The sequence below is a fragment of the Pectinophora gossypiella genome, chromosome 4 (assembly GCF_024362695.1).
Source record: "Pectinophora gossypiella chromosome 4, ilPecGoss1.1, whole genome shotgun sequence".
Taxonomy (NCBI): Eukaryota; Metazoa; Arthropoda; class Insecta; order Lepidoptera; family Gelechiidae; genus Pectinophora; species Pectinophora gossypiella.
The window spans coordinates 8,668,473-8,681,433 of NC_065407.1; the positions used below are offsets into that span (position 1 = coordinate 8,668,473).

At 37.1% G+C, this 12,961-nt stretch overlaps 1 protein-coding gene across 3 annotated transcripts in view; it reads right to left on the reverse strand.

The window, feature by feature from the left end:
• Window positions 1-12,961, reverse strand: part of LOC126366519 (paired box protein Pax-6-like) — a 48,162-nt gene that overhangs the window by 31,494 nt on the left and 3,707 nt on the right. For 2 of the 3 annotated variants that reach the window (XM_050009658.1, XM_050009657.1), the window contains exon 2: window positions 2,161-2,367. In XM_050009658.1, coding sequence (XP_049865615.1) covers window positions 2,161-2,367 — 207 coding nt within the window. The remainder of the gene's footprint in view (window positions 1-2,160; window positions 2,368-12,961) is intronic. The other variant, XM_050009659.1, reaches the window with a different exon arrangement.

The window sequence follows — 12,961 nt, forward strand, 5'->3', positions numbered from 1 at the left end:
AAAAGCAGCCGCTTAAAAATGTAAAGGAAACAGTCAAATATAGGGTTGTGGATGTGAAGAATCACCGATGATGAGATAGTTCTCACATCAGCGCTGAATTGGGAGTGCATGCTCGCGGCGAGGCTGCGCCCGCGCACCCACCGCCCGGTGGCTTATAATTAACACGCTGCAAGTTTTATGAATCGATTAGGATCTAAGCTTTCATCAATAGCAGCTTTCGTCGCGGCAGGCTCCAACGATGGCTTATCATTGATTAATAACGATTGAGATTTTTGCCACAGCCGTGTTATTATAACAGAGTTAACCACAGTCCGCGGTCGCGTCGCTTTCGACAAATTACCCGGTTGTCAATGGCCGCTTTGATATCATTTATATGCTTAATAATCGGTTATGCTTCTGCTTGTCCAGAACCAAATACGCTTGCCAGGCAACGCGTTCTCGCCTGGCGTAGATTTAAGACAACAAACTATGTAGAAACGCGTTATCTGGCATGTATAAACTAATTGCCTGTATTAGTTTGAAGATTTTTTATTAAGATATGCAAGTATTTACCGTATATCAAAAATTGTTTGGCTACTGGTGCACGATAGCATCTTTACAGGTCAGGCTGGTTGCTGGGAGGACGCCCGGACGTATTGATCATGCTAGGCGGGCGGCGAAGTAATTATCGCAAATAACTTTAGTTGCGGTCGTAACGGGCCGCGGGGCAATTCTCTAAAGAACGGTTGAATAAATCAATACAACGCTGAAGAGTGCCCGATGTGCTCTCTATAAATAATACATCCGCTAATTGCAGTGGAACCGATACCCAGTAGGCAGGAGTTCGCTTTATCAATTATCTCGCTCGAAGCGTTACAACTTTTGTAAACTGAACCCTAAGAGACAATTTTCATTCCTACCGCGAGTCACTAAGGCTGTATTTCTAAAATTACGTTACTTTTACGAGAATAATTTGTTATGATTATGGAATTGTCGCGTTCACAGCGACTCCCCGAACAGCGATTCCCGCTACGACGAATCTCTTTACGGCTTGACAATAGACATCACGTCTGTCATTTGCATATACTGGGGGGTCTACGAAGGGGGGTTCAAAAGGCCATATCGAAGCAATTCATCTAAAAAAGCAATATTGCAATTTTACATTAGCACCTGTGAAAGTAAGTGCGCAATGCAAATAAATGTCAAATAGCAATATTGCTTTCTTAAATGAATTGCTTCGATGTGGCCATTTTAACCCACCAGTTCAAAACACTCAATTAACCTAAATTAAATTCAATGCCCTATCTTAGTTTATGAAGTACTTAAGTTTTTATTCAAATCCTGCCTGCAATGCCTATCCAGTTGAGTAGACAAAAATATAATTATAATGAACCTACTAATGTGATCCTTTTTCTTTCTTTGATCTCTCTGCTGTTTAAAAAAAGATTATCAATGTCTCCAAAATATTTTTAAACACACACACACACCAATGTAAGTTACAGCCACTTTTTGCATTTTGATAACTTATACCTATCATCAGCTTTAATTGCAATAAATTTACAACGTAATTTATATTTTATAAAGAAGGAAGTTTTAACAACTTTGTAGTTATGTAAGTTTTTTTACTTAGTAAAAAACAATGTATTTTTATTTTTTTGTATTTGTATGCATAAATAGCAACAGGTAACTGATCCATAGTCACTAAGTTTTTTTTTTAATACGGATTGTTTCTTACATCACACATTCACACCTAAGTATCTGAGAGTGAACGTCAGGTTATGATGTCATGTTCTGGAATGTGCAGGAGGTGCAGGAGATGCAAGTTTCCTACAGCAGCTAGTTTCTTCCAAGGACAGTTCTTTCACGCGGATTTAGCTCCTGGCATGGATCTACCCCGCACGAGTATCACGTAAAAACATTGACTTCCATTCTAGTGTTCATTGCCATCCACATGCGGGGCTAAATATGCCTGACGGGTAAAAGGCCAATCATCTTTTACATTAAAAACAAATATAAAGCTACATTCTTGATGTTACAATTTGGACCCACTCCATTAAGGGTTCTTTATGGAATGTGAAACAACTTACAAAAAAGGTATGCTAACATACTAAAAACGCAACTTTTTTTGTAAAATATGACTGACTTAAAGCACGTCCTGACGCTCCTGAAAGCTTTGCTTACCAAGCAACTTGGTAACAGCACCTTGCTGGGAGAGCACGTGGTGTGCGATGTCGTAGTGTCGGAGGCCGAAGCGGGAGAGTTCCAGCAGCCGCTGCTGAGACAGCAGCGAAGACAGTGGGTGCGCGCCGGGATACAGCGGGGTGCCGGCCCCGCCGCCCGCGCCTGCGCCCGCGCCGCCACTCGCCGACGACGACGGGGACACTGCCACTGAAAATTATATCTTTATTTAAAATACATATTCAAAAAACTTGAAAAAAGTTAATAAGAGTTGTACTCTCAGCTGTTTAAAAAAACATTATCAGTGTCTCCAAAATATTTTTAAGGTTAAAAAAACACCATTAGAAAAAGATGTGGGTAAGTAGGTAATATAAAACAGGTCAATGTTCTATCTAGAAATAAAATAATGAAAAATACATAGAAAGTAAATTATAAAAACCCCTCTACCACTTTGCTATCGCTATGGATATGTTGGAGATCTTGCATTTTTTTTTATGAAACATACAAGTATAATTTTATCAATTTGTAAATGTCATAATAAAGTTAATTTTTAACAGTTTCACCGAAGTATTGTCATCAAATTAAGGAAATTGCAGCGATGACGGAGATAACAAGCTCCGTGATGGCTTGTACTGTTAATTGAGAGATGAATATTTGACAACCGGATAATCTACATACATATATTTACATAAATTGGTGACCGTAAGCATAGCAGTCACGAAAGTTTTGGTTCGGAAATTGTTAGCTAATTTAGTCACCGGTTTATATGCACATAAAACCACGGGCAGAGCAGATAAAGTGAGCCATCAGACCCCAAACAAATTACCGCGGTCATTTGACGCGACGAAGTCTCGTTGAAATAGCATTAATTTTTTACTCTGTTTCCATAATGAGGACGCCTCTGGCGAAACATTTTGTGATTCCACGTTACCGAGGGCTGGTCAATGGGTGCTCACTCATTACGTTATTATGCCGTGTCAAAGGCACATGAACTGTCTTTATTACAAGCTAACGCAATAGTTACAGGCTAGTATTGTTGTGGAAAAATCTTTAATGCACCACCACAGGCGTTCATTCCGTCATCGCGCCCTTTCATTATAATATAGCAAGCCCTCCAATCTGCATTTGTAACTCTATCAAAATGTCATTGAAAATGTATCCTTTCACACCATTACCTTCATATTTCCGAGTTAAATAATACTTTGTAGATCCAGGTAGTAAAGTTTGCGAATAAAATTTTATAAACTCACAAATTAGTTCGTTAAAATGTGTCCAAAATGGAATATTAAAATGTTTCTCATGCACAACGCTTTCTTAAAGTATATTCCACCAATTTGTCGCTAATGTCTCCAGATACGCCAAATGGCGTCACTGTAATGTTGTCTTACGAAAACATTGTAAGTAACACATTCAATTATAAATTAAGCTATTAACTTAATATAGTATAATTTGTTTATCAGGTTAAGCATCGAAATTAATGCAAGTGGCATAACATGTCCATAACTTAACACTTTTTATTAGCGAGTCCACAAGGCGATTTCGTCAAGAAAAGTATTATTGAACTTAAGCTTCTGAGCAACACATACAAAGCTTTCTTACTAACGAATTAAGGTACAAGTTGGACCGCGAGCCTGCTTTTGATCGAACGCTCAGGACTTGACTTCGACGTATAATTTCTGGTGTAATCGCTTTAATAATGGGAGAAAAAAAGTGATATTATCTGCCCACGGTCAATAAATTAACACCGTTTAGAGCAAAATGTAGATTCTTAGTGTCGCTACTATTATAAATAAAATGAACTCGATCGAGGCGATGTTTTAAAGGAGATCGTTCGTGTCGGTGAGTGCGTGTGTGTGTTTTTATTTGGGTGCGTGAGCAGTGAGGCCTTATTAAAATATTTCGAGTGGAAACTGGAAGGACCACTTAGTGGTGCGCGGGAGTTTCACGCCTGAGCTGATACTACATTAAGTCGACAAGATAGCTTATTTGTGCTGAGCTGAGGATTAGTGGCAATAAATCACTGATTAGAATGTATTGACTGGCGTTGACTCCGGCGCACGGCCGTCGCTCTTATTTATTGACCGCTAGCTTTTTACGCTTTTATGGCTTCATTTTCCTATTTGTTAACGTTTTATCGACATCCACCATACAGTATGTTTGTTTAATTGGCTCACATGCAAATTTTAATTATGTGATCATGCTATAGATAGAAGTTCCTATTCTAGATACAGTTTCAATTACTAATGTCATTAAGTGAGGACCGGTATCTTTATTGATAATTACTACACACAAGTGTGAAGGCAAACGATTAGGGTTCATTCAGTTAATGCTGATAACTAGCCGAGACTGGACATTTGTTCACGATCATGGAAGGAATTCTTTGTAATTAAAAGGATATAAAGGCAAGCTTAGAAGACAATGCAACTACATTAAGTTATTGCAAAATAGCCTAATGATATTAACAAACGGAGTGGAGTTGAATACGGGCACGAGCACACCTGCGCAGGCGTCGCTAAACATGTAAAGTGATGCGAGGGGAGCGACCAGCGCCCGAATGTGAAACAATTTTATGCAAAAAATATTGTTTTACCCGCAAGTCTCTCGCTATTAATGTCCTCACGCGGCCGGAAAATTACCACCTTTCGTGTAAATATCAATACAAGATCGAAAGTGTATTCGCAATATGCCTCTTCACTGCGCAAGCACAGTGCAACTGAATCGTTTTATGAATACTCATGAATTATGAAGATGAACCAAGTCTAAAACAGTTCTTTGTTGGTTGGCATTAAATGTGATTTTCAGCAATTCGAGTTAAATTGACTATGAAATTGCTTCAAGCTCTGTTAGATCTCGCTGCCGATTATATGAATTTTGTCGAAAATCCCAGAGTATTTTTAAATTCCGGTAATTCGTTTAAGCACTACACTAGCGATATTTAAATTACACAAACGGTTATTTTTTTCATGCAATTTATTTTGTTTTATGCCTTCTTTTATGTAGACAGGTTAGTAATAGACCTGTTAACAATTAAAGTTATACCCTTAAGCCTTTAAGTAGTGACGTAAAGGGCACCTAGAGTATCGGTAACACGTACAATGCCAACCCTAGGGTCTCTAGAGGTTACATTCCCACATAGGTATCGCATAAACTTTACTACGTTACGATTATGGACATAACTAGCAATTTGCACCAGCGCCTGTAACGGGAAATTTGTTCGCGTATTACGTAAGAATATTCATGCTATGTGATAAGGGTATTTCGTCGACACTTTTTATCTATGGTAACTATTTTCTGATAGAGAAGGGAGTTAGTTCTATTAAAAAAATATGAAATATGTGTAGATTACTTTGATATTAGAGTTCTTTTTACAACCTTTTTTGTATAAAATATTTTTATTTAGAATATTTTTACTTATTTATACGATATTGTTATTCTATCGGTCATTGTACTTCTTGTCCTATGGAAGATTGAATTACATTGCAAAAACGAAAATGCTGCTAGCGTTTTGGGCGCTCTGCCTCAGTGTGGCGCGCTGGAGGAGGTTTTCTATTTATAATTAGCTCGTGTTGTTGTTTTTGTTATTTTTAGATTAATTGATTTGATACGTACATACACTCACGCCTATTTCCCACCGGGGTAAGCAGAGACTATAGAATTCTGCTTCGATCCTGACACACTTCTCTTGCTTCCTCCACATTCATCAATCGCTTCATACACGCACGCCGGTTCAGAGTAGATCGTATTAAACCTTTTCTAAGGACATCTCCAATTTGGTCATCGTAAGTCGTTGATTTGATAATTATGTTAAAACGAAAATTGCTGAATTATTTCTCCAAATTACCACAACTGCTAACAGAGTGTGTTCTACATATGTATTCTCATGAGAGCTTCCGTGGTCTAGTGGTTAGAGCGTTAGATTCACGATCTGGAGATCCGGGTTCGATTGCCGATAGGGTCATTGTCAAAATCACTTTGTGAGACTATCCTTCGTTTGGTAAGGACTTTACAGGCTTGAATCACCTGATTTTCTGAAAAAATAAAATGATTCCTTGCTTCGGAGGGCACGTTAAACCTTTGGTCCTGTTAAAAACACCTCCATCGACCCGCAGTAGAGCAGCGTGGTGGATAATGCTCCATACCCCCTCCGGTTGACTGAGGGGAGTCCTGTACCCAGCAGTGGGACGTATATAGGCTGTTAATGTTTTATGTTATGCATTCTCATGAATTTTAATTTCTTTTTGTGTCTATTGTACAAAGTGAACTAACTTTCCAACTAACAAAGAGTATTGAAATCAAATGTTAGGTAGGTAAATAACTTAGTAAATTTTTAGTATCATAGGCAAGTTGGGTCTAATTTGAACTTGCTTTTTTTAAATCATGGATTGGTTGCAGGTTCCTTTCGTAAACTTAATTCACCTGAGCTAATTCACCTAGGTGCATTAAACAAACTTTTAGTAATCTTTAATCACTAGGGTGCATTGGTTCAGTGTCTTGTAGACGATAATTTATCATTATTTTATAATCAATTTATCTTTTAAGGCGCACAATAATTAAACCATTACTAGTTGCACGTTGGTTTTCTGATATCGTGTGGGTCTGCCTACTAATAGGGATTATGATTACATGTTAAAGTAATTTATGCAATAAGAATAATTTGCCATAATTGATAAATTGCCGATATTAAACTGCGTAGTGAGATATTTTTTATTGGTTAAAGTGTAGATTTATTAAATTCGAGGTAAGTATAAAACTAATTAGATTAGTAATAAATCATTGAAGTTGTATCTGACGTATTATATATTTACATATTTATTTTAAATGTACTTAGTAACTGTTAACCTTCTTTATCTATCGTGTGGGTTGTGAGGTGAATTACCAACCTCATCTACCCTGGGGTCAGGGTTATTATTGAGCCGCAAAAGGCCCCTGACAAGGCTCATGTAACGACTACTTATTTACATCAGTAAGTAGTATCCGGAACCAACGGCTCGATCTTACTTTTTGAACAATCAGGTGATCAGCCTGTAATGTCCTAACCAAACTACTGCTTACTTAATACAATTGTCCTCTTAATACAATATATAGAATGTGTTATTATGTAGTCAATTCTGGCATTGACACCACATTAATGCGTCAAAAGATAAAATTAATATTTGTTTTATTCAAATAGTACTTGGCTTGAATACCTATTAAAATATTGGCTATGGGTGCATAGAAACAAAAATCATAGGTACTAGCTACAGAAACCTTACCTTCAGTTTTTATAGTTGTTGTAAGCCCTCATTGCATATGCAAAGGATTCGCAAGGATTGAAACCGTCGCGGGTGCGCGGGCGCCGGCGGAAGTGAGCTTTCAATAAACCAGCGAATGCCTCCCACGAGCGAAGTTTTTGTCCGCCATATGCTAATCGACAGGATCACATGACAATTGATCATGTTCTACTGTCGATAGGCGCAAGAGACAAAGAAAAATCGTTTTATTTTTATTCGAGCATGAATGATGACTGGTGTCACTAAGTGTAGGTAATAGTGTAATAAAATTTGTGTTTATTGAATAATGGTAACTGAAAAATATAAGTCAGAGACAGATAAAACATTACTAGGGTACCAGCATTTTATCTTAACCATTTCCACCTTACTACTTATTAATAAAAAATGATATAGTTCTATCTATTTAAATTCATGAAAACACCATATAAATAATAACCAAAAGGTTGCAAATTGATTTTATAGCTTGATAAGATCTTCGTCATAAATACAAGGTAATTTAGCTCATCATTTCTAAATTCTGGAATCATAATCCTAAATTAAAACTAAAGGTGAGTATTGCTTCTGATATAATAAATTAATATGCAAAACTTATCACAAAATCATCTTTGAAAGGAAATTAAAACTGAAAACGAAACCACGGCAAAAAGTAACATTATTTCACATAAATGCACCGCAGCAGTCTTTTTCAATGTTCAAGCTATAAATTGGATTAAGAGTGAATCTCCAACAAAAACTGGTAATCCGTCAAATAGTCTCGGCACGACACGATCCGACACAATGTCCGGGGCACGGAAAAAAGACTGGAGCTACTTAAAGATTACAAAAACGTCTACTTGTCGTTGTTTATGGCCATAGTACTCTTTTCTCTACCGCCTTACAGTTAACAAACAAAAAAGAAAAGAGCGTCACTAATATCTTGTAATCTGAAAGCTGTTATAAAACTGTTGATATTAAAGAACGTACGTATTATGACCTGATTGTTCATATTAATAAAGCCACCTATCTATATTTGTACAATTTAACAAAGCTGCTACATTTTGATTTGTATCTCATATATTCATATTATTATCTTAGCTCATGCCGGAAAATCTCAATGTCACCCTTTAGTGGGTCAATAATAATCCTGACACAAGGATTGACCAGGGCGGGAATTGCTCTAACAACCCACACAATAAAAGAAGACGGAAGAACTCGTGCTCGAAGTGATTTCGACGATATTCGTCCTACTATGAATTACTACGGTGAGTATGTGAACTTGCTCTACCAACACTAACACGCGATAGAGCAATGTAGTACTGTAGTAGTATGTCCCAAATTCCATCATCAACCGGTTGATAAAATGAGGCCCTTGCCTGATAAAAGGTACAGGGCAATTTTTTTTTTATTATTAGCTTCTTACTAGGTAAGTACCTACCTTTTTTTAGGAAACTGCAATTGTGATGTGCGTTTCAATTCTCACGAAATTTTGCACGCTACTAACTTTCGATCTTTTATAGTAGATAATATAATACCAAGTGTCTTAGTTGTATGATCCTAGTTCATAACAGTAGAATGTATTCATAGCGGTCCCAGACCTTTGCTCCGGCGCACCGCGCCGACGGCATCCGCGCTTGCGTCACACGCCGCGCAGCGCGCAGTGTGAACAAGTGTCTCCTTTATTCTTCAACACTCTTTAAGAATGTTTTAACCGACTTCACGCCCCATTAAAACATTGTTGCAATTGTCTACTAATTAGGAGCATCGTTTCAGTTTACAAAGCCACCTGATTATTATGCGTGATCACCATTTAAATGTTAATTAGATTTATTAGCGCACCTGATCAAACGTGTCTCACAGAAGCCAGTGGAAAACATTCCATTGATAATACACTGACTATAATGTGAAGTTGGAAAAGTTATAAAACTCGTGACTCATGTTATGAATATGATGAAAGTTATTTCTCATTCGAGTCAATCGTATCCTACGTAGGAGAACCACATTGAAAGCTACAATAATTTATGGCACCAATTTTAATATTTACGCTAAACAAACTTACTTACAATCATAAGTACAGATCTTGATTTGTAATAAACTTATCTCTTGTGTGAAACTCACAATCATATAGTCGAGATCAAAGTAGTAGCAGATTGCTAATACTTAAAGTCATAAATAATATTTACAGTAAAATCAGCGGCGATTCCGTCTGTCGGTTTGTTTGCTATCGTTAATCAAAACGTTTCAAAGCTATGCGAGTATAAATCGGCGGGTGAATATTGAGCAACCTTCACCGGAAATGCTACCGGGCAATCTAGCGGCCGATCTACCGGTTAATTAGTTCGATCAGCGATACAATGCAGACAATGTCCTGGACGGAGCCACTGTTTCGCTCACTCATCGCGGCAGCTGGACTGAGCGATGACAAATGACGGTCACCACCGACTACCGTCACCGCTGCCGTCACCCACCTACGCTCATGACAGAGACAAACGTCTCAGGCTCAGTGGAACGAACATCAAAGACACCGCTCATGTTTTACGTAAAGATTTGTCCATTCAAGCATGTGGCTAGCTTGTACAACAAACAGCAAAGTAAGAGACAATTGGAGTGTTAAAAGTTCCGTATCTCTACTTCGTTTTATTTCTTCATTTTACTCATAAGATTGAGTTATCAAAGGTTGACTCTCATTGTCAGGTCATATCTTAGAATCCAGCACGGGTCTACACAAATAATTTTTGACTTAGTTTTCGAGTTCATTATTGGTTCATAAATGATTATTGTAAAAGGAAAACTTTAGGAGGAAACCCACATTCCCGAGAAATGTGTTTCTGTGGTATAACCTATATTGGGCTGGTTTATCTTCGCGGGTTGGAAAGTCACACAAGCAGTTACTTCCGTAAAAAACCGGACCTGTCAAATTTTCAGATTAGGTAAGTGGATACCAAAAAACATCTTTTTTGAGTTACATACAGAGATTCATGTCCTATCACGGAGATTAACCCTCTTTGGTCTTTCGTGCTATTGAAATTTCAGGTGTTAGTCAAAACTGTGTAGTCTTTTTTTTACATAGGTACTTTCTAAGTGCACTTACAGACCAGAGACTTTTATTGATAACAAATATAAAGTAACCTGCGTGATCAAACATTGCAAGTTCATGATCGTGAGCAAAATATTTAAAAAATAACATACCAATGAATTAAGAAATTTTAATAATCAGCAATTAACAGTATGCAGGTGGCGAAACATACGTCTAGGCACATTTTGTATGTGTTATATTAAGTTACAAAATAGCTTCTAATCTAAAAAATCTAACGTCTCACTACGTAACGTGGAGCCCGTGAATATAGAATACAGGCTAAATGATGCTCTGTACTACACTAGAATCTGAGCAAAAATTTAATGCTATCTGACGCAAACCTTACAATAAGTACGTCAAAAAAAACTAAATACAATAACTGTATCTATAATACTACTGATGAGATTGCTACTTAGCAATAAGGCTGCCTATTGTACTCATTCTATTTCTCTTTTGTTTTTTCCTGTTTATGTAATAAAGTATTTGTTATGTTATGTGTATACTTCTGAATATAGAGAATAGGAACTGGGAGGATATTTAAAGCAGTTCTAGTCGCAATCAAAGTTGATGACCATATTAGGTAGTCACAACCTTGTTTGAAATTTTTGAAAGGCCATTGAGTCTGTGGTAACCCACAGTAGAGCGCTGTGATGACTATTTTGGGATTAATTTTTTCTTTATTCATCAATTATTTAATATTTATTATGCTTATTTTTTATTAATACTCTTGTCAGTATAGCATCCTTCGTGCTACTTTTTAGGGATTTTTTTTAGGCAGTGGTTTCCCTCTTGCCTTCTGCCCCGTAGTACTGTCTGACACGAATGGGAGCCCAGCGTAGTATATTTCAAAACCGTACGAAGCCTCCTGTCCGCCTCTGAGTAGTAGTAGTTTTTCTTCATTTCCTTTTTTTATTAAGTATAGAAATAATTTTATGAAATACATTTAGTTAGTTAATTTAAATAAGTATTGACCATTATTGTTGATCTAGTTTTGTCATTTTAAAACAAGTGTTGTGTGTTTAAGTGTGTGAGCAGTGAGATCTTGTAGGCTAGATTAGATTAGGTTAGAATGAACGTTCATTGTTGTCTTTGGTAAAGAATATCTGGGCACAGGAATCTCCAAAGACGATTTTAACCGCCTCGTTTTATTGAATATTTTCTTCTGTAAAAAGTTATCCTAACGAAAAAGCAAATCATTTAAAGCTAGGTCTGTTGAGTATGGCATACCGATTTTTTTTTTAGTCAAAGCTCTTGTAATTTTCAGAGTGATTGAGCACTGGCTGAGGTTGGCTTCAGCAACCAGGATTATTATTAAACTGCCAAAGGTTCCTGACATGGCTCATGTAACGACTGCGTAATTACATCAGTAAGCAGTAATCGGGACCAACAGCTTAACGTGCCTTCCAATGCACGGAAGATGGCTATGTAAGCTGTTAGCGCCAGCTCAGGACAACCATAGAGACACAAACAGGTATTTTTTGACTCAATTTACGTTTGAGACATGCTTTGAGTATTCTCCTGGGTTCATCCATTACGACAAATGTTCCTGATGATCATACAGGACCCACACAATTGTGACAATTCCCATCATCACAATTCCCAGAATCCCATCATTTGTGTGTAGATTCAACAAATTAAGGCATGCTTTAATGTGATTTTGCTGAAACCTTAAGTTAGTTTATGCGGTATCCATTTTCCGAGCTACTTTATCTTGTCTTTACAGATCGGAAGTAAATCAGCAGCATTTCGTCACTTACGTTGAAGATTTTTGCTACCCGTGACGTGTTTGACACGATTCTTCTTGAAAGCAATATTGAAGTATCGATATTAGAGTGGAGTAGCGATACTGGAGTATTGCTTCCATAAAAGTCTGTCTTATTATTTTTTCTTTTTTCAAAATGAAATAGATCACACCAAAATCGCACCATGTGCACACTTGTGGTATCTATCTGGGCCCTGTTTTATAAAGCTGACAATCCGACAAGTCGACATATGTCAAAAAGTGACAATCCTAAAATTTTTCTGTTTAATAAAACTGACAGGCGACAAATTTGTCACGGTGGAAAATTTACAAATATGTCGAATTGTCGCGACAATTCGACATATTACTGTTTAATAAAACTTTTTGGGCGACAGGTGACAGGTGACAATTTGTCGTGAAAAACTTGTCAAATCAGCTTTATTAAACAGAAAATTGTCACGACATATTGACATATTTGTAGAATTGTCCGACAATTCTGACAGGAGAGTTACCCTCTGTCGCGAAACTATATTTTGAATTCTAAAGGAGTAAGAAAGTGTTTATAAAACACGCATTACAAAAAATGGTACTATCATCGAGCAGTGAAAGTCAATTGGGCACTAAACTTCCCAAACAGTATGTTTCTATTTTTACCGACTTCAAAAAAGGAGGAGGTTCTCAATTCGACCGTATATTTTTTTTTTTTTTTTTTTTTTTTTATGTTTGTTCGGGCATATCTTC